The sequence below is a fragment of the Salmo salar genome, chromosome ssa16, assembly GCF_905237065.1.
Source record: "Salmo salar chromosome ssa16, Ssal_v3.1, whole genome shotgun sequence".
Taxonomy (NCBI): Eukaryota; Metazoa; Chordata; class Actinopteri; order Salmoniformes; family Salmonidae; genus Salmo; species Salmo salar.
The window spans coordinates 44,504,217-44,524,282 of NC_059457.1; the positions used below are offsets into that span (position 1 = coordinate 44,504,217).

At 42.3% G+C, this 20,066-nt stretch overlaps 2 protein-coding genes and 1 non-coding gene across 3 annotated transcripts; 1 reads left to right on the forward strand and 2 right to left on the reverse strand.

The window, feature by feature from the left end:
- Positions 1-636: 636 nt before the first annotated feature.
- On the reverse strand, positions 637-12,528 carry mepd (Thimet oligopeptidase). Its single transcript, NM_001139896.1, is given in 14 exon segments — positions 637-1,233; positions 1,493-1,629; positions 1,761-1,889; positions 2,060-2,246; positions 2,601-2,802; positions 3,265-3,488; positions 7,038-7,180; positions 7,838-7,973; positions 8,290-8,447; positions 8,766-8,868; positions 9,104-9,211; positions 9,776-9,924; positions 11,249-11,455; positions 12,438-12,528. Coding segments are annotated over 14 exon segments (2,058 nt in total). The 5' UTR covers positions 12,451-12,528; the 3' UTR covers positions 637-1,071.
- Positions 8,596-8,721, reverse strand: LOC123727943 (small nucleolar RNA SNORA16B/SNORA16A family). Its single transcript, XR_006759905.1, has one exon. It is a non-coding gene; the product is annotated as a small nucleolar RNA SNORA16B/SNORA16A family (small nucleolar RNA).
- Positions 12,529-12,618: 90 nt separating the features above from the next.
- On the forward strand, positions 12,619-18,970 carry LOC106573934 (small glutamine-rich tetratricopeptide repeat-containing protein alpha). The gene is made up of 12 exons (XM_014149400.2): positions 12,619-12,723; positions 13,394-13,542; positions 13,669-13,772; positions 13,857-13,947; positions 14,733-14,832; positions 15,013-15,117; positions 15,232-15,367; positions 15,454-15,516; positions 17,492-17,529; positions 17,681-17,857; positions 18,032-18,154; positions 18,301-18,970. Exons 2-11 carry the CDS (start codon positions 13,443-13,445, stop codon positions 18,141-18,143), a joined length of 1,026 nt encoding a protein of 341 aa, XP_014004875.1. The 5' UTR covers positions 12,619-12,723; positions 13,394-13,442; the 3' UTR covers positions 18,144-18,154; positions 18,301-18,970.
- Positions 18,971-20,066: the final 1,096 nt, after the last annotated feature.

Genomic DNA, 20,066 nt, shown 5'->3' on the forward strand with positions numbered 1-20,066 from the left:
AAGCAAGTCCCCTCAGCAATGTTCCAACATCTAGTGTAAAGCCTTTCCAGAAGAGTGGAGGCTGTTATAGCAGCAAAGGGGGACCAACTCCATATTAATGCCCATGATTTCAAATGAGAGGTTTGACGAGCAGGTGTCCACATACTTTTGGTCATGTAGTGTATACTCAATGGTTTCTCTGACGTGGCTCGACAGTGTTCAATCTGCAGAGATATGTTAAGATTATAATTATAAAGTAAAAGTTGTGTTCTTAGGACAGTGTGTTGTAACAGCTTTATGGCAGCGAGTGTAACAGTTGTATTCTTACGACAGTGTGTTGTAACAGTTTTATGGCCGCGAGTGTAACAGTTGTATTCTTTCGACAGTGTGTTGTAACAGCTTTATGGCAGCGAGTGTAACAGTTGTATTCTTATGACAGTGTGTTGTAACAGCTTTATGTCAGCGAGTGTACTTCAAGTGAAAGGCTAGAGCCTCGTTTTACCAGACAGGATACTGAATCTGTCAGAGATACTGACCAAAATGAGTTTGAGGTCCCATGCTCAAGGTACAGTACATATTGCAGCACTGCAGAAACTGGAGAGCTACTTCTTCTGAGAAAACTGACAGAAGTCAACAAATGCCGACAAAAGGGTCAAGTCAATTCTTTGTTTGTGTATTTTGCTCTTCCTTATTTGAATACAATTGCAGTTTAAAATATACCTCCAAACTCAAAACACAGCACAAAAGGGGGGAAACTGGGTGATATTGCATGCAGAGCAATCTTTCCCAACCCTGGTAAGTACACATTTTTATTGTAACCCTGGACAAGCACACCTGATTCAACTCATTGAGGGCTTGTTGATTAGTTGACAAGTTGAACGAGGTGTGCTTAATAAAAATGTGTACTGATGGGGTACTGGAGGACCAGGGTTGGGGAACACTGCTGTAGAGCAGCAGAAACGGGAAATTCTTCTCTTTATCAATTCTTGTCTTCGTTGTTTTTTTGTTGTTGTTGAAAATGTAGGTCCCTTGTGCCCGTGTCCTAAGTGTATGATTGGTTGGGGATGTTTACGCTGAGCTGGTTGTGATTGGTCAACAGGCACATGGAGTGTCTGCCTCCAGCTCAACCGTTAGTCCTTTGCTCAGAAGGAAAGCTTCTTGCTTTGGCTCCCGCCCTAGGAAGTTCTTCAGCATCAGCTCAGCATCCTCCGAGCCTCCGGGCTTCAGGATAAAGTTTCTGTAGTCAAGCCCCACCTGGGAGAGATGGAAAAAGATCTCGGCATAAAACAGGAGGCCATTTTAGCCAAAAAACAATTACATTTCTGCCATGGTGAAATCATTTGGAGCTCAAAAACCAAAGTCAGATGACATGACTCCAGTCCTGGAGGGCTGCAGGCAGTCACTGCTCACTAGCATCAATAACCAATGACCCCTTATATAAATGACTAGATAATAGTTGAAGATGGTCAAGTGTAAAAACAGCATTGTAAATAACTAGCTCAGCTGTGCCAACCTTTGGGTTCATGATGCCCTCCTGCTTGAAGCGGGCGTAGAACATGTCCATGGAGTAGACCTCGCTCCAGAGGTAACCGTAGTACTGGGCGTCATAACCACCTGCTAGGTGGCCAAACGTGGCAGGCATGTTGGTTCCTATGGGCACAATGGCAAAGAGAAAGGATTGGTTAAAAGCTGTGACAAGATGGCACAAACGTATCTGGGATCAGGCTACCAAACTACAGCTGTGATGGTGGTCTGGCTAATTGGTTGAGGTTGTCTCTGACCTGAGGATGCGGGCACACCCAGGATCTCCTGGCATAGCCGGGCATACTCCTCGGCCGGGTCCAGGCCATTCTTGGTGTGGAGTGCCTGGTCCACCTTGGCCAGGACAATCTGACGCAGGTTAAACAGACCTGCATGGGAGGGAGAGAGTTAACACAACACACTGATACCTGTAAACCAGGCAGTTCATCAGGAGTCTGGTTGGTGACCACAGCCCAATAACCCAACCTCCAGCACTGGTGTACAACGTGTTAAGGGGTGTTCTATTAAGGAACCAGGACATTTTTTCCTGGTGACCCACCCGTGTTGGCCAGCCGGGACTTCATGAGTTTGTCCAGCAGGTCGTCAGGGATAGGGGCGCCCGTCTTGTAGTGTTTAGACATGCGCTGCAGGGGCTCTTTCTCCCACACCCAGTTCTCCAGCATCTGGGAGGGCGCCTCCACAAAGTCCCGCTCCACGTGAGTCCCGCTGAACATGGCAAAGTCCGCCTGGTAGCATCAGAGACAGAAGAGAGACGGGTATCTGTTAATAAACTAATCCTGAGGTGTAGTAGGTTTTAGTAGTTCATATCAGTCTGAATAAAAAATATCCTGCATGTATAATATGAAATATATATTTTAGATTGAATGATCAGAGGACAATGCCCTCTCGGGCATTAAAGTGACTTGTAAGAAGTCCTTGCTTACAAAGTCTTTCAGGTTGATTTGACAGGAAATTAACAGCCAGAGTGGGAAATATATTAACCATCACACTAAAATGCCTTTATTCAGACAAACATTAATTTCAGTGCACAGGAACAGAACAATGCTGTATACTGTATACTAGTAATGACACACACACACCTGAGCACAGAGCTGGTGCATGACATGGCCAAACTCGTGGAAGTAGGTCTCCACCTCGTCATGCTGCAGCAGGGAGGGGGCATCGGCCGTGGGCTTGCTGAAGTTGGCCACCATGGCTGCCACCGCCATTTGGCGGGTCCCGTCCGACAGCAGACAGCCGGGCTGCAGGCCGAAGCAGGCAGCGTGGCCGTACTTCCCCTCTCTGGGGGGGGGGGATAAACACCATCACCATGACTGTTAAACAAGACTGGCAAAATCTTTGTTTTTATTTCATTGTCTCCCTCATTATGTTGTTGAGCAGTGAGCTCCTTCTCTATTTTGATTGTAGTTTAACTTCATTTACAAAATGAAAACGTAACTCTGCAGAGCAATGAAATACAGATTTCTTCCCCTCCAAAAAAAAAAGACAAAATCCTCATAAAAGATCGATATATCAAAACAACCGTACAAAACACATTGCTTTGCTTTTCATGTATTGATGTGAATATTGATGTGTATATTGATGTGTATAGTGTTTGATGTGTATACAGGGGGCACATGTTAAAGAGAACTTGGTCTCAGCATGATTCCCTGTTAAAATAAAGGCTAAATCAAATAAAATAGTAAACCAAAGGCGGCCGTCTTTAAAATCCTTTTCTATCTCCTCCGCTTTCCTCCGACTCACCTTGGGAAGAGGTCCAGGTAGAACTGGCCTACCATCGTGCCCGAGGTGCGGTCCTTGACGCAGTAGAGGGTGACGTCGTCATGCCAAACTGGGGCGCCCTCCACCAGATCAAAGGTGAGGTTGAGCAGCTCCTGGTAGATGTCCAACAGGCCCCGGGTCACCACCTCCATCGGGAAGTACTCTTTCAGCTGGTTCTGGTCCACCGCGTACTGGGTCTCCTCCACCTAAAGGGGGGCAGAGCAGAGGAAATAGATTTAATTAAACACTTCAAAACTGTATTTATACCCTCAGGGGCAAATATAAACCACACAGCCGACAGGGTCAGCTCTACCGCCGCTGTAAAAAAATAAATGCTTTTATTATCACAGTATTTTTTTGTTTACATAAACACACACAAGTTTGGACACACCTACTCATTCAAGGGTTTTCTTTATTTTTACTATTTTCTACATTTTCGAATAATAGTGAAGACATCAAAACTATGAAATAACACACATGGAATCATTTAAAAACATATTTTAGACTCTTCAAAGAAGCCACCCTTTGCCTTGATGACAGCTTTAGACACTCAGTCACCTGGAATGCATTTTAATTAACAGGTGTGCCTTGTTAAAAGCTCATTTGTGGAATTTATTTTCTTCTTAATGCGTTTGAGCCAATTAGTTGTGTTGTGACAAGGTAGGGGTGGTATACATAAGATAGCCCTATTTGGTAAAAGACCAAGTCCATATTACAGCAAGAACAGCTCAAATAAGCAAAGAGAAACGACAGTCCATCATTACATTAAGATATGAAGGTCAGTCAATCCAGAACACTTCAAGAACTTTGAACGTTTCTTCAAGTGCAGTCGCAAAAACCATCAAGCGCTGTGATGAAACTGGCTCTCATGAGGACTGCCACAGGAAATGAAGACCCAGAGTTACCTCTGCTGCAGAGGATGAGTTCATTAGAGTTAACTGCACCTCAGATTGCAGACCAAATAAATGTTTCACGGAGTTCAAGTAACAGACACATCTCAACATCAACTGTTCAGAAGAGACTGCGGGAATTAGGCATTCATGGTCAAATTGCTGCAAAGAAACCACTACTAAAGGACATCAATAAGAAAAAGAGACTTACTTGGGCTAAGAAACATGAACAATGTATATTAGACCGGTAGAAATCTGTCCTTTGGTCTGATGAGTCCAAATTTGAGATGTCTTTGTGAGACGTGAAGTAGGTGAACGGATGATCTCCGCATGTGTGGTTTCCACCGTGAAGCATGGAGGAGGTGGTGTGATGGTGCTTTGCTGGCGGCACTGTCAGTGATTTATTTAGAATTCAAAGCACACTTAACCAGCATGGCTACCACAGCATTCTGCAGCGATATGCTATCCAAACTGATATGCGCTTATTGGGACTATCATTTGTTTTTCAACAGGACAATGACCCAACACACCTCCAGGCTATGTAAGGGCTATTTGACCAAGAAGGAGAGTGATGGAGTGCTGCATCAGATGACCTGGCCTCCAGAATCACCCGACCTCAACCCCAATTTAGATGGTTTGGGATGAGTTGGACAGCAAAGTGAAGGAAGAGCAGCCAACAAGTGCTCAGCATATGTGGGAACTCCAAGACTGTTGGAAAAGCATTCCTCATGAAGCTGGTTGAGAGAATGCAAAGGGTGTGCAAAGCTGAAATCAAGGCAAAGGGTGGCTACTCTGCAGAATGTAAAATGTACAGTCGTGGCCAAAAGTTTTGAGAATGACACAAATATTAATTTTCACAAAGTCTGCTGCCTCAGTTTGTATGATGGCAATTTGCATATACCCCAGAATGTTATGAAGAGTGATCAGATGAATTGCAATTAATTGCAAAGTCCCTCTTTGCAATGCAAATGAACTGAATCCCCAAATAACATTTCCACTGCATTTCAGCCCTGCCACAAAAGGACCAGCTGACATGTCAGTGATTCTCTCGTTAACACAGGTGTGAGTGTTGGCGAGGACAAGGCTGGAGATCACTCTATCATGCTGATTGAGTTTGAATAACAGACTGGAAGCTTCAAAAGGAGGGTGGTGCTTGGAATCATTGTTTTTCCTCTGTCAACCATGGTTACCTGCAAGGAAACACGTGCCGTCATCATTGCTTTGCACAAAAAGGGCTTCACAGGCAAGAATATTGCTGCCAGTAAGATTGCACCTAAATCAACCATTTATCGGATCATCAAGAACTTCAAGGAGAGCGGTTCAATTGTTGTGAAGAAGGCTTCAGGGCGCCCAAGAAAGTCCAGCAAGCGCCAGGACTGTCTCCTAAAGTATATTCAGCTGTGGGATCGGGGCACCACCAGTACAGAGCTTGGTCAGGAATGGCAGCAGGCAGGTGTGAGTGCATCTGCACGCACAGTGAGGCAAAGACTTTTGGAGGATGGCCTGGTGTCAAAAAGGGCAGCAAAGAAGCCACTTCTCTCCAGGAAAAACATCAGGGACAGACTGATATTCTGCAAAAGGTACAGGGATCGGACTGCTGAGGACTGGGGTAAAGTCATTTTCTCTGATGAATCCCCTTTCCGATTGTTTGGGGCATCCGTAAAAAAGCTTGTCCGGAGAAGACAAGGTGAGCGCTACCATCAGTCCTGTGTCATGCCAACAGTAAAGCATCCTGAGACCATTCATGTGTGGGGTTGCTTCTCAGCCAAGGGAGTGGGCTCACTCACAATTTTGCCTAAGAACACGGCCATGAATAAAAAATGGTACCAACACATCCTCAGAGAGCAACTTCTCCCAACCATCCAGGAACACTTTGGTGACGAACAATGCCTTTTCCAGCATGATGGAGCACCTTGCCATAAGGCTCATAACTAAGTGGCTCTGGGAACAAAACATCAATATTTTGGGTCCATGGCCAGGAAACTCCCCAGACCTTAATCCCATTGAAAATTTGTGGTCAATCCTCAAGAGGCGGGTGGACAAACAAAAACCCACAAATTCTGACAAACTCCAAGCATTGATTATGCAAGAATGGGCTGCCATCAGTCAGGATGTGGCCCAGAAGTTCATTGACAGCATGCCAGGGCGGATTGCAGAGGTCTTGAAAAACAAATATTGACTCTGCATCAACTTCATGTAATTGTCAATAAAAGCCTTTGACACTTATGAAATGCTTGTAATTATACTTCAGTATTCCACAGTAACATCTGACAAAAATATCTAAAGACACTGAAGCAGCAAACTTTGGAAATTAATATTTGTGTCATTCTCAAAACCTTTGGCCACGACCGTATTTTGATTTGTTTAACACTTGTTGGGTTATTACATGATTCCAAATGTTTTATTTAATAGTTTTGATGTCTTTACTATTCTTCTACAATGTAGAAAACAGTAAAAAGTAAAAATAAAGAAAAAACCTTGAATGAGTAGGTGTATGCAAACTTTTGACTGGTACTGTGTGTATATATATGGTGTAGCAATTATTTAATAGTTTCAAGTTTTATTAGTCATATGTAGGGGATACACATGGTTCCTTCTCGACAATGTATAATAATAAAAATAGGAACATAAAGTAAATGGCTCAGTAGAATATAATAAACATTTTAGCATAATACAGGACGGCACAATTTATAGTACAATATTTACACGGGGGATTGGGGGGGAAATACAACAGAACAATAATCTTTGCATCCTGCAACTCTGATATCATCCCACACGGATGTATCGATGTGTTGAATAAATCGCTGTTGGGTCACTGAGCATAACAGAGTTGTAGACATTTGTCTTTTTCCCCCTCTGCCCTACCTGGGTCATGAAGTAGCGCGTGTCCCAGGCTTGCAGCTCGCCATTGAAAGGCAGGCTCCTCTTCTGGCACTCCTTCTCCTTCAGCGCGAGGATGACCTTGCGCTCCTCCTCCCCCAGGGGCTTCAGCTTACGGGCCAGCTCCTCTGGAAAATAGAAACATTACCTTATTGTCAAAGGTACACAAAGGATATGTGTATCCGCCGAAAGACAGACACAGACGTTGGAGCAGAGCGGTGGTAACTAGTGTGTGTTTGTTTTTTGCAATGTGAAACATTGTGTTGTAGCAGTTGTGTTTGTTAATGCATAGTTGAGTGTGAGCAGTGCCCTCAAAAAATACAATATGACATCAATACTTTGACTAAAATGGAACAGGGTGGTTACGGCCACTGGGGTCAGGGGAGTATAGTGAGGCAGCTGCAGCACACACACTTTTAAAAGTTTTATTGTCACATACACAGGATAGGTGCAGTGAAATGTGTTGTTTTACAGGGTCAGCCAGAGCAGTACAGTGCCACTGGAGCAACTTAGGGTTAATTATTACATATTTTTCACGTTGTCGGCACAGGTATTCAAATCTGTGACCTTTCGGTTAGTGGCGCAACGCTCTAACCGGTAGGCTACCTGCCTTCCCAATACTTTGTTTCTGATAGAACTGACAGCAGCCTCTGCAACTAACAATAGTAAACTACAAGCAACTAGCCAAATTGTACACTGGTCAATTGAAAATGGAAACACGGACTATAACAACCTTTCAATGAGTTGTACGAACTCCTTTCCCAACCCCTCCCATCTCGACCCACCTAGGAAGCCGGCCACCTTCTTGCCAGACTTGGCCATGTTCATCTCCAGGACAAAGTCAGTGTGGGTGGTGAAGCCCAGCAGGGAGCTCTTCTGAGCCCTCAGCTGCACCAGCTCTTTCAGGATGGCAGAGTTTTCCTATACCAGGAGAAAATTACAGAGGTTGGAATCTGAAATGAATTCGAGGGGACCATTTTTCAGGTTATACTTGGTGCTCAGTGAAAATAGAAAAATGTGGAGCTGAAACGCACCACCCCCAGCCTTTGTTGTCTATCATACATTTTGCCTGAAATAAACTTAATGGTAAATTTCCGTGCAGCAGTTTGACTTTATTTGAGGGGACTCAGCAATTTTCTTGCTTCGAATACTTTCTCTGGCCATTGCCGTGTTTTAAAAAAATTATTACAGTAGGGTACCCAATTCTCCGTCTCACAGAGAACAGACAATGGCTCACCTCTTTGCAGCGAGAGTTGAAGGCCTCCTCCAGCTTCCTACGGGTCTCAGGGATGAAGCACTTCTTCATGGTGGGGAAGTAGTGAGGATACTTGAGGGTGATCTTCAGCTTGTCCCCGTCCTTCTCCAGCGAGCTCAGGAAGTCCTCGGGCAGACCGCCTAAAGTGCATCGTCATACATGTCAGAAGTCATACTTCTGGATTTGCTTTCAATGATACAGGGCTTGTTGCTTCTTTTTTTAAGCAATTCAATTGGAAACCTGAAAACTGGACTAGAAACAGAGATACATTTCCTGAGTACAATTTACAGGTGTCCTTCCCCTGAATCAGTTATTGTTGAACTGCACAGCCACCGTCGGTGAAAGTGATATTTTTGGCATTCTTTTGACCGTGACTACTACAAATGAACAGGGACCGCTTTGATAGGTGTCTGACCAAAGATCAAAAAGCAGACCAAATCTATATCCTGTGAACTCACCCAGTTCCTCTCTGGTGAAAACCAGACTGGTGGTGTCCTCGTTCAGGTGTTTGTTGAAGTCAATGCACAGGTTGCTAAGCTTCTTCTTAATCCTTTTGACTTCCTGTTTTGAGATCGAAGTAAGACAATGGGTTGACAATGACCCTAATGATCAGAGGTAGAGCTGGGTTCAAATACTATTAGAAATAATTTCAGATACTTTAGCTGTGCTTGTCTGAAGCACTACAGGCAGGCTAACGCAATCGCTCAGTATAGGAAAGATGGCAAATAGTATTTGAACCCAGGTCTGATCAGAGTATGAGCTTTGGAATTGAAAACCTTTCGGTAAAGTCCCTTACATCCTGTGTCTCTTTGGTCAGGTGGAGGCCGTTCCTTTGGCCCAGCTTGATCAGCCTCTCCATGTACCTCTTGGATTCATCAGTGAGCATGTCAGCATCAACCTTCCCCTGTGAGAGGACGAAAAGCAGAACTCAGCTGATGACAATGATTCTGCACCCAGCTTTGCGTAGCCATAGGATAATTCTAAAGACAACATGATGAGGCAATAACATGTGAAAACATACAGGCCTCACCTACTGAGATCCTATCGGTATATCTCAACAGGCCAAAGGGCGTTTTCCCCTTCTTTATTAGTCCTGATCCCCCAACAAAGTATTTATCAGCTGTACTGATCTGATGAAGTGGGCAGATGAAAGCGCATCCACTGACTGTGTTTTCAGATCAGTTTTCATCAGTCAGACTGCAGATGAAGAATAAATAAAAAATAAATAAAATGTTTTTCTTCCCCTTACTAGCTTGTACCTCAGAGATAACTACTTTATTGAGGAAAAATGTACTCACTATGACTGATATGTGGTTGTCCCACATATCTTAAGATGAATGCACTAACTGTAAGTCGCTCTGGATAAGAACGTCTGCTAAATGACTAAATGTCAATGTAAAGAGATGAGGACAGGAAGCCACTTCAGACTATTGAGATGGACCTCCTGTATTGACCTCTTCCTCCTCACCTCTAGTGCCACGATCCTCTGGTAGACGTCCTCCCTCATGCTCATCTCCACGTCAAACTCGGACAGCTTCTTGTCGGCGTCGGTGCTGGCCGTGCGTACGTCCTTGGAGGAGGACACGTGCTGGGGGAAGTCCAGCATATTGCGCTCAACTGGAATAACATGTCAAAACGCAAGAGTGAGCAGGTATTATGAGTGTCATTTTCTTTGCAAGTGATTTTTATTATTATTTAAAACAGGGAATCCCCCTGAGACCAAGGTATCTTTATTATTTAAACAGGGAGCTCTGCACACAGTAATACAAATTCACAATTCCAATGCAATAAAAACATGCAACATTTAAAAGCAATTTAAGAAAAGTAACTTACAAAACACGATCATGAAAAAAACATTCCTCACTAATAAAGTAATCAACTGTATCATGATGCACTGTATCATGACGATGATTATATTTTGGGCTTTTTCAGTGCTCAAAGTGCTTTCGTACCGAAAGAGTAGGACTCACCTCATCCTTTACCAATGTGTAGCACCCACCTGTAGTTTATAAATCCAGTCTAATGTGACCATTTTCAGCTTGAAACATAAGCTCAGGTTTTGGGGAATGTGCATTGTGATGAAACAGTTAATAAAAGGCCTAAAATGATGAGAGGCAGGATAGTGATAATAAAAACATGCTCTTTTGTACATTTTGTATGAGATATTTTGCTACATCGGGTTTATAAAAGGCTACAACTGCCTGATGTAACATGTACAGCCCAGTGTCCACTGCCTGTGCCCTGGTTTCAAAACAATGCCAAAAACACTATTGTGGTGAGCATAGGCTGGTCAGCTAGTCTTTATGTAAAAAGTGCTGATTTGTCTATAACATTGCATACCTCTTTCCTGCAAACTCAGACTTTTCCCCATCGCTTACAATGGCAGTGGAGTAGATGCTAGGTGTGGTTGCTATGAACTGAACTGCTGGACTGAATTGATTATATATCTTTAGTTTGGTTTTTGTGAAACCTGCCCATCAGCTACCAACAAAGTGCATGGACTTGTTCTTTTCCCTCTTAACACAAGTATATGGTTCTACTGAACAAATGCACCAATTATGTATCAACCTATTTTTTATTTTATTTACGGTAACTAGGCAAGTCAGTTAAGAACAAATTCTTAATTACAATGACGGCCTACCGGGGAACAGTGGGTTAACTGCCTAGTTCAAGGGCAGTTGCCCCAAACCTATAGGTTCGTAAATAGAGGAAATTATAGGGGAAACCTGTTGGGAAGCACTTGTCAAGTCACATACACTCAATATCCCTCCTACCATCAAATTATTTCCTTGATGGCAGACGATTCTTTAAATAACTGGAGAGGTTGACACCATATTTTCACCGTACTGCTGTAACCTTAATTCAGTCATTTCAATTCACTGTCACAATAGAGGAAAGGGGTTAAAGAAAGGTGTCTTTTTGGAGTATGAGTCTCACCCACCTGTGTACTCCACCTCTACATCAGCGAGGGATTTCAGGGTGTTCTCATAGGAAACACTGGCCAGGTCCAGGGCCCCAACACAGTCATACACCTTTTTGGTCTTGTCAATAAGCTCATCTGAGAGCTGATGGATTTGCTCGGGGGTCAGGTCCCAGCGCAGGCGGTTGTCAGCACACACTCGCGCACCACTGCCAGACGCCACCTCTCCTGTGGGTGAAATAAGGAATGGTCACGAGTTGGATGGTTCGTCTTGGAAAAGGCCTAACTGCTGAACTGTGAGGAAATGTTGAGGTTATAAGGAAATAGCTTTTCTTCACTATGGCGGCATTCAATGGCATTTGCTATAAACTATGCCTAGTTTCAGCATCAGCACTGCTCAAGTGGTCAGAAGATAATGTGGCTGATGTACAGTCAACACTACTGTGACCGTTTTTACACCCCATAAAAATACTAGCTAGCAACAGTTCAGTGCTGCCCTTAAAACACTAGCAACCAATTGGCAGTATGCAAATGACAACCCGTGATCGTAGTAATAGTGTTGACATTTATACTATTTAATCTATGGAAACTATGTGGATGTGCATTGTAGTAGCTAATCCAGTGATACTTTGGGGTTCAACACTGATTATCTAAGACAATTAGCTAACGCTAGCTAAGTATCGTTTAATTAAATTAGGCGGTTGTCATCCTCCCTACGGAAATATATATCTAGCTAGCAAATGTAAGAGGGCATTGTCAGTACTGCTTACTTTGTACTTTACAAATATTGTAACATTTGGAAGGTTCATTATCAAAACGCGCCAGTGTGATTCTTGCCAACTTGTAATCACGCCTGGCTTTTGATCTAGTTGGCTAGGTAGCTAACTGAATGGGACGGATGCATGCTGTACTGTAACTAGCTAAATAACAATTGTGTTAGTGCGTGGCTAAGCTGGTTATTTAGCTAGATGCGATGAACCTGCAGAGATGTGCTTGCTTGCTACAAACAACATTTTAATAGCATGCAATACATTTTCTGTTAAATAAGGTTAACGTTAGCTAACTAACGTTAAAGCGTTAGTATTCAGAAAGCGTTATCAAGTCCAGCACAGACTGACGATCGAATATGCAAAACGTTGAGTTTATTCATTTGACAATGAAGTGTTACAAAATACCCAATGTAATATTAATGAATTTCGTAAAGACTCACCTGTCGGTGCCATATTTCAGAAATCTGAGAAGCAACGTTCGCGGTGAGTTTTACAGCCTGTGGTTGACGATGCCAATTCAGCGATTAGGGGTTTTGACCACTGATGTTTCCCTTAGTTACCACAGCCACAAAGTCAAAATTGGGGGCACGCACACTGACGTAAGGACGCATGCTTCAGCCTACGCAGATATGACGCGTCACACATGCGACGACAATCAACAAATTTTTTTTCTCCATCACCACCAGCTAACGTTATTGCAAGGAACATCTGAAGCAAAGGAAACTGGTAAGAATAATTATTGCTAGTTAACACATTTGTATATATGTTATATTGTGTGACATAGCTGAACGTTCTTTAAACCACATAGCTATCTGTCAGTTGAGTAAATCGGGATTAAGTGCTCAGAAAGCCATGTTATTGCCGTCATGTCAGTAATGCTAAGCTAGAAAGCTACAATCAAGATACTAGTTAGCCCTAGTTAAGCTATCCACGTAAGTTTAACCAGCACCCTACACGTAAACAAAATTAGCTCGTCTGTTAATGTGGCAATACACTGAGTGCTTTCACATGGTAGGCCAACTGCTAGCTGTGTTAGCATTAGCTAGCAGCCGACCATAAGCAACTTACTAGAACATTCTAGTTAGCTAGCAACGTCACCTGCCAAGTATACTAGCTAGCGTGTTAGTATGTTTTTATTAGCCTAGGATTAAGAAACGAAACTATCTAGTCACTAGCGGACTAAACTCCACGGTGAACTTCAGTCCGCTATCGAAACAGATGGTAATGTATAGGCTTTTTTTATGTACATTTACATTACATTTATGTAGCTATAATAGAAATGTAGGAGACAATTCATCCCAACCAGTTGCCAATTATTTACAGTGGGTGTTTTATTTATTTATTTATTTATTTTTTTTTTTTGTACTTACAACATCTCATTAACTTTCTTCTTCAGGGTCCCTCGCAATACACATTCTACTGAGAGGTTTGGACCTCAATCTAAAATGACAGACACAAAGCGTCTTGCCATCTCCATCATTCAGTTTCTTCATGATCAACTGGGCTCTGGGAGTCTATCGTCAGATGCTCAGGAAAGTTTAGAAGGTAAGTTGGAGTAAGGAAGCCAAGACTCGAGGAGATGGGTTCTCAGCCTATGTTGGACGATGGCCAAGGACTCAACTGTGTCCAGTTAGTGTCATTGCCATTCCTCAACATCTGATTATTTTCCAGTTGCAGTCCAATGCCTGGAGACTGCCTTCGAGGTCTCGACCGATGACCAGACCCTATCTGTCACTCAAACATTACCAGAGATTTTTGCCTCCGCGACACAGAAGGTAGACTCGAAAGACATCCACTTAATATGAAGGTGATTGTGGCCAATAGGCCTTTGTCTCAGATGTGTTGACTGTCTGTTGCAGCATCCAGACACCTCCCAGGGGAAAATAAACACAGCCACAGATTCCCCTACTGAGGAGGAAGTAGCAGAGGCAGAGAGACTCAAAACTGACGGTAGGACCTCCCCGTAATAGTTTGTGCATTACTCAGTCTTCACGATCAGCTTTAGTATTTTATTAGGATCCCCATTAGCTACTGCTAAAGCAGCAGCTACTCTTCCCAGGGTCCACATAAAACATGACATTACGGAACATTTAATAGACAAGAACAGCTCAAGGACAGAACTACATTCTTTAAAATAAGATTGTATGAAAATGTGCACTTATGCCTTGGCATTCCATGCATTGTGTACTCATAATCATCATCAATGCTAACGGCTATACTGCAGTAATTCATTTTTCCCATACATGCGCTAGTGCAACAACTGCTTTCTCTAAGCCGGCCCTGATATCCTTATCTCACAGCTCCAGTGTTCTGTCACAACACCAGAAAGAATCTCACATCGGGGGGGAAACAGAAACAATCCCTGTCCTTATACCTTTAGCAGTCTGACTCCAATATTATCAACAGATATGAACATTTGAGTCTAACATCCTCAATTTAGTACAAACACACTTGCAGAATCATGTGTTTACCATCTGTGTCCTTCCGTCTGTCGTCAATGCTAAGCATAATCATGTGATGCAAAGATGCTATTGAATGTTAACACAACACATGAAAATGTGAAGTTCAGTCAAAGTAATTTAATCCTGCTCAGTTCCCCTGATGTGAACAGATCCACATACCATACGGAATGTTGCGCTCCCTCTAAAGTTCCCATGACGTGAACTTAGCTCTCGTCAAATCTAAGGTAATGAGCTGTTTGTAGGCCTATAATATTTGTATTTTCTTTATGGCAGGCAATGATCAAATGAAGGTTGAGAAATTTGGGGCAGCTGTGGAATTCTACTCAAAGGCTATTGCCATAAACCCCCAGAATGCAGTTTACTACTGCAACAGGTATTGACCAACAAACTCCTGAACTTGGAGGACACTGACAATTAGTCACACATTGTGTATGTCCAAATGCACATTTTGAGGATTTTCACACATGTATGCAGCTTTAGTCAAGCAATAAATTAATTTACGCTTTTGTTTTTATGTGAATTACTGCTAATTGTATGGAATTGTTTTTGCTAGGGCTGCTGCATACAGCAAACTAGGCAACTATGCTGGAGCAGTTCAGGACTGTGAACTTGCCATTGGGATTGACCCAAACTACAGCAAAGCATATGGAAGAATGGGGTAGGTTAGACACCAGCGTTCAATATTACCGTGGACATGGGCCAGTGTGTTGCTGCTTTGTTATTGACTGATGATTGTGAACATGCATTGACTTCAAACGTCCCATGCTTCCAGGTTGGCTCTAGCCAGTTTAAACAAACACACAGAAGCTGTAGGTTATTACAAGAAAGCCCTAGAGTTGGACCCAGAGAACGACACCTACAAATCCAACCTGAAAATAGCAGAGCAGAAAATGGAGACTCCAAGCCCAGTAAGTTGGTAACATCTCAACCACAATGGAGAATACATATCAGTTGTAATATATCATTGTTGATCATGTTATTATTTTTTCTTCAGACAGGCGGAATGGGAGGAGTTGATCTGGCTGGTTTGCTCAGTAACCCTGGTTTCATGAACATGGTGAGTTCCATGAAAGCTGAAATGTATAACTTTTTGGGTGACCTGACCAAATACACATAGAAAGTTATAGATCTGTCATTTTCATTTAAAGCAAGTCGAAGAAGCAGTAGATGTGTGCTATTTCTGTGCTTCCCATTCATACATTTAATTTTTGCATCTTTTACTTTAGGTTTTGTACACAAGCTAAAAATACAATCTTTTTGGTTATGGAAAATATATATTTCACAGCGGTTTAGATGGTACAATGATTCTCTACACTAGCTTGTTTTGTCACAGAAACTGAAATTAGGCAAACGCACTTTTTTTTTCTCTCCCCGCACCCATAAAATGGAGGTGCTATTTCTGCATAGTGTACCTTTTAACTAAAACTGGCCTTTTTCAAATGGAAAATACTAGGAACGACAAGAGAATGTTAATTGGCTAATGGCAAACAAGCTGCATCAACCATAAACAAAAAGTACAGACATCATGCTCGTAAACCATTTATAGTGTTTAAAAGCCATATAAAGTGCATTCAGAAAGTATTCACACCCCTCAACTTGTTCCACATTTTGTTAGACAGAATATAAAATGGATTAGATTGCGATATATCTTGTCACTGATCTATGCACAATAACCTTTTTATGTCAAAGTGGAATTCCATTTTTATTTTGTACAAATTAATTAAAAATGAAGCTGAAATGTCTTGAGACAAAGTATTCAGCCCCTATGTTATGGCAAGACTAAATAAGGTCAGGAGTAAACATTTGCTTAACAAGTTGCATGGACTCACTCTGTGCAATAGTGTTTAACATGATTTTTGAATGACTACCTTATCTCTGTACCTCACACATACAATTATCTGTAAGGTCCCTCAGTCAAGCAGCTAATTTGAAACACTGATTTAACCACAAAGACCAGGGAGGTTTTCCAATGCCTCACAAAGAAGGGCACCTATTTATAGATGGGTAAAAAGCAGACATTAAATATCTCTTTGAGCATGGTGAAGTTATTAAATACACATTGGATGTCACTACAAAGATATGGTCGTCCTTCCTAACTCAGTTTTCAGAGAGGAAGGAAACTGCTCAGATTTCACCATGAGGCCAATGGTTACTTTAAAACAGTTAGAGTTCGATGGCAGTGATAGAACTGAGGATGGATCAACAACATTGTAGTTACTCCACAATACTAACCTAAATGACAGAGTGAAAAGAAGGAAGCCTGTACAGAAACATGCATCCTGTTTGCAACAAGGCACTAAAATAATGCTGCAATAAATGTGGTAAAGCAATTAGCTTTTTACCCAGAATACAAAGTGTTGTATTGGATTTGCCCCCAACATAACACATTACTGAGTATCACTCTCCATATTTTCAAGCATAGTGGTGACTGCGTCATGTTATGGGTGTGCTTGTAATCATGGTTCAGTCTGCTATCCACCAGACACTGGGGGATTAATTCACCTTTCAGCAGGACAATAACCTTAAAATGCAAGGTCAAATCTACACTGGAGTTGCTTATCAAGAAGACGGTGAATGCTCCTGAGTGGTAGTTACAGTTTTAACTTAAATCTATGGCAAGACCTGAAAATGGTTGTCTAGCAATGATCAACAACCAATTTGACAGAGCCTGAATGTATTTTTTTAAAGAATGATTGGCAAAAGTTGCACAATCCAGGTGTGGAAAGCTCTTAGACTTTACCCAGAAGACTCTCTGCTGTATTCACTGCCAAAGGCGCTTTTACAAAGTATTGACTCAGGGGTGTGAATACTAATGTCAATTAGATATTTCTGTATTTAATTTTCAATAAAATGTTTGAAATTTCTAAAAACATGTTTTTAATGAGTTTCCCACTAGTAATTATTAGTTGGAGAGGCGTTCAACTGGATTCCCCCTCCCGTCATATTTATGAGATGTCATGAATGCAGCATATGTAGAAAAGGTTTACTAAATTAGAAATCATATTGACGTTGTTATGGCTGCTTTGTCCTAGGCATCCGGTTTGATGAACAACCCACAAGTACAGCAACTGTAAGTTAACCATTAATTGTCTATCGAATACATTATTTTTTTAGATGTAGCACAAGGACTTTGTAAATGCACTGAGATTCCACAATTAGTTGTGAAATGTAGGGCACTTTTAAAGTGAATGCATGTAGACCACCTTGTCTGTATTGTACAGGATGTCGGGGATGATGTCAGGGGCTTACGGGCCAATGGGAGCTCCAGCAGCGCCTGGAGTAGGGCCTGGGTTAGCAGGTCCAGGGTTAGGAGCTGAACCAGGGTTAGGAGCTGGACCGGCAGCAGGAGTTGGAGTAGGTGGAGCTGGTCCAGGTGACATCTCTGGTCTCATCCAAGCGTAAGTCTACCACCAGCTCTACTCACCCTGTGCCAAATATTACTTGTATATTATACCCGTGGCATCAGTGATAAAGACATGATGGCATTTTAATGTGAGTATTAATAAAATGCATTTTTGTGACTTGTACTTGGTAACTGCCATTCCATCACCTCGCTGTGTGTGTCCATTTAGGGGCCAACAATTTGCGCAGCAAATGCAACAGCAGAACCCAGAGCTAATTGAACAGCTGAGGAGTCAAATTCACAGCCGGACACCTAGTGGTAGCAACGAAGAACAACCTTGACCCTCAGACGGGTAAGATTTAACGTTTTGAAATGGTTATGGGTTGGTCCATGTATCGTAGATTTGTACTGGGTTTTTACAATGTGTTCTTTATTCCCCTTTACAAAGCGCACATGTAGAGCTAATCATACAATTGTCTGCTCTCCCTTTTCTGACAGGGGAAGATTTGTGTGGAGAAGTGAAGACATGCTGTTTTATTTTTATTATTTGTATTATCTCACAACTCCATGGACAAAAAGCTTTTCATCACTGAGAAATTATTGCATGTGTGCTCCACCCCTCCCGTCTGTAAGGAAACTGATCAGCAAAACCTTGCGGGAATGATGAAATTTGATAAACCTGTTGTCAACAGATATCTAGTCCGAAGTGTCTGCAATGTCACACAAGTGTAGCTCTTGGTTTAGCTGTTTAATGTTACTATTCCTTGCCAGTGAACTGTTGTCGGAACTGAATCTCCCCCCCCCCCACCCCCCCGGTGAACTAAATGCAGCTGCATCACTTGAGCTTTATCTTTTCAGGTACACAGAAACACCTTGAGATTATTATGTGATGATACAGTTTAGCAGTCATATCAATTTGAGAAGCATCTATTTGCACAAAGAAATACTGGTTGGCAGGGATGGTATCTAGAGTACTGTCAACATTATGGGAATTTCAAATGAGCATATCAAATAGGACCTATTGGTGTCCTCCGTAATCCAGGAGTTGTTTAAGCATGATACACTGTTTTGTTATTTTATAATGGGAATGTCAGTGGTTTTTTTCTAACATGGGTGGCTGTCTGACGTTTTTGTTCACAATCTTTGATTAAATCATAATGATAAATTAGCCTAACATGTTTGCTTGATTTTTGAACCCATGTGTTATTTCAACTTTGGAATTTAAATTTCAATTCATTTCCTTTCAGAAAATATATTCATGAATTTAAATTTTGACTTGATGCATTTTGTACAAAACTAAACTCAGGAGTTTAAATTTACAGTAGAGAAACCTCAGTCATCTGGAGACCTCTGTTTACAAAAGCCCTTTCATCGAAACGGCATCACTTAGCTCATTGCAAGCTTTTGCTGCGTTCAAAACTCGTACATTTCCAACTTCAGTGTGTTCAAAACAACTGGGAACTTGCGTAAAAGAACGAGCCTTTGCTGGGAAAATCGTTTTCAATGGTCATCCAACTCGGAATTCCAAGTCGGAAACTTGGAATCTTTATACAACCAAAGATTATGGATATACTATCAAGATGCATGTCTCTCCGCCCTAACAATGGGTGGGGAGGCGCATTTCTTAATTATTTTTCTTCTCCAAATTCAACACTCATTGCTCTCCATAAAAATAAAGAACACCGCAAATACAATAGGATTTTGAGAGTTCTTTGTCAGAGGCCATATTGTAGAATGGAAATGTTAAATGTACCGTAGATAATCATAAACAATCTTCTGGAATGATCTCAATTGTCTACAGTATGGGCTGGTTTCCCAGACTCAGATCACACCTAGGCTTAAGACGGGAGAGGATGGAAGAAGGTGAGTTGGCATATACAATATTTAGCTTGGGTACAAGCATGCTAGGGGTTGCGGGGAAGGCCTAGGGGTAGGCACGCCCAGGGGTCCTCGGCCACAGTCCAGGATCAGCAGCATGTCCAGGTAGGCTTGGGCCAGACACATCCGGGAGTTAGACATGGAAAACAAAATAAAGGGGTTAGTGGGAGCATGCTTAGGTGCATCAGATACCCAGTATAGTACACCAGATGAGACAAGCTGACCGTGGACCCTATTGCAGCATAAACACTGAAGACTGGGACAGGGGTATCGAGAGACTGTGGCACCGTCCAATGCCAACCCTGAGTGCAACAAGCCAGGGACTCAGCCCCCTGTAATAGTCAGTGGTATGGAATCCCAGTTGAGAGTGGGGAGTCGACCAAGCA

Coding starts and splice junctions, on each gene's coding strand:
- LOC106573934 (XM_014149400.2), top strand. CDS start 13,443: ATGACAGACACAAAGCGTCTTGCCATCTCCATCATTCAGTTTCTTCAT. Junction 17,530..17,680: donor AACCCACAAGTACAGCAACT/GTAAGTTAACCA, acceptor TGTATTGTACAG/GATGTCGGGGATGATGTCAG. Junction 17,858..18,031: donor ATCTCTGGTCTCATCCAAGC/GTAAGTCTACCA, acceptor GTGTCCATTTAG/GGGCCAACAATTTGCGCAGC.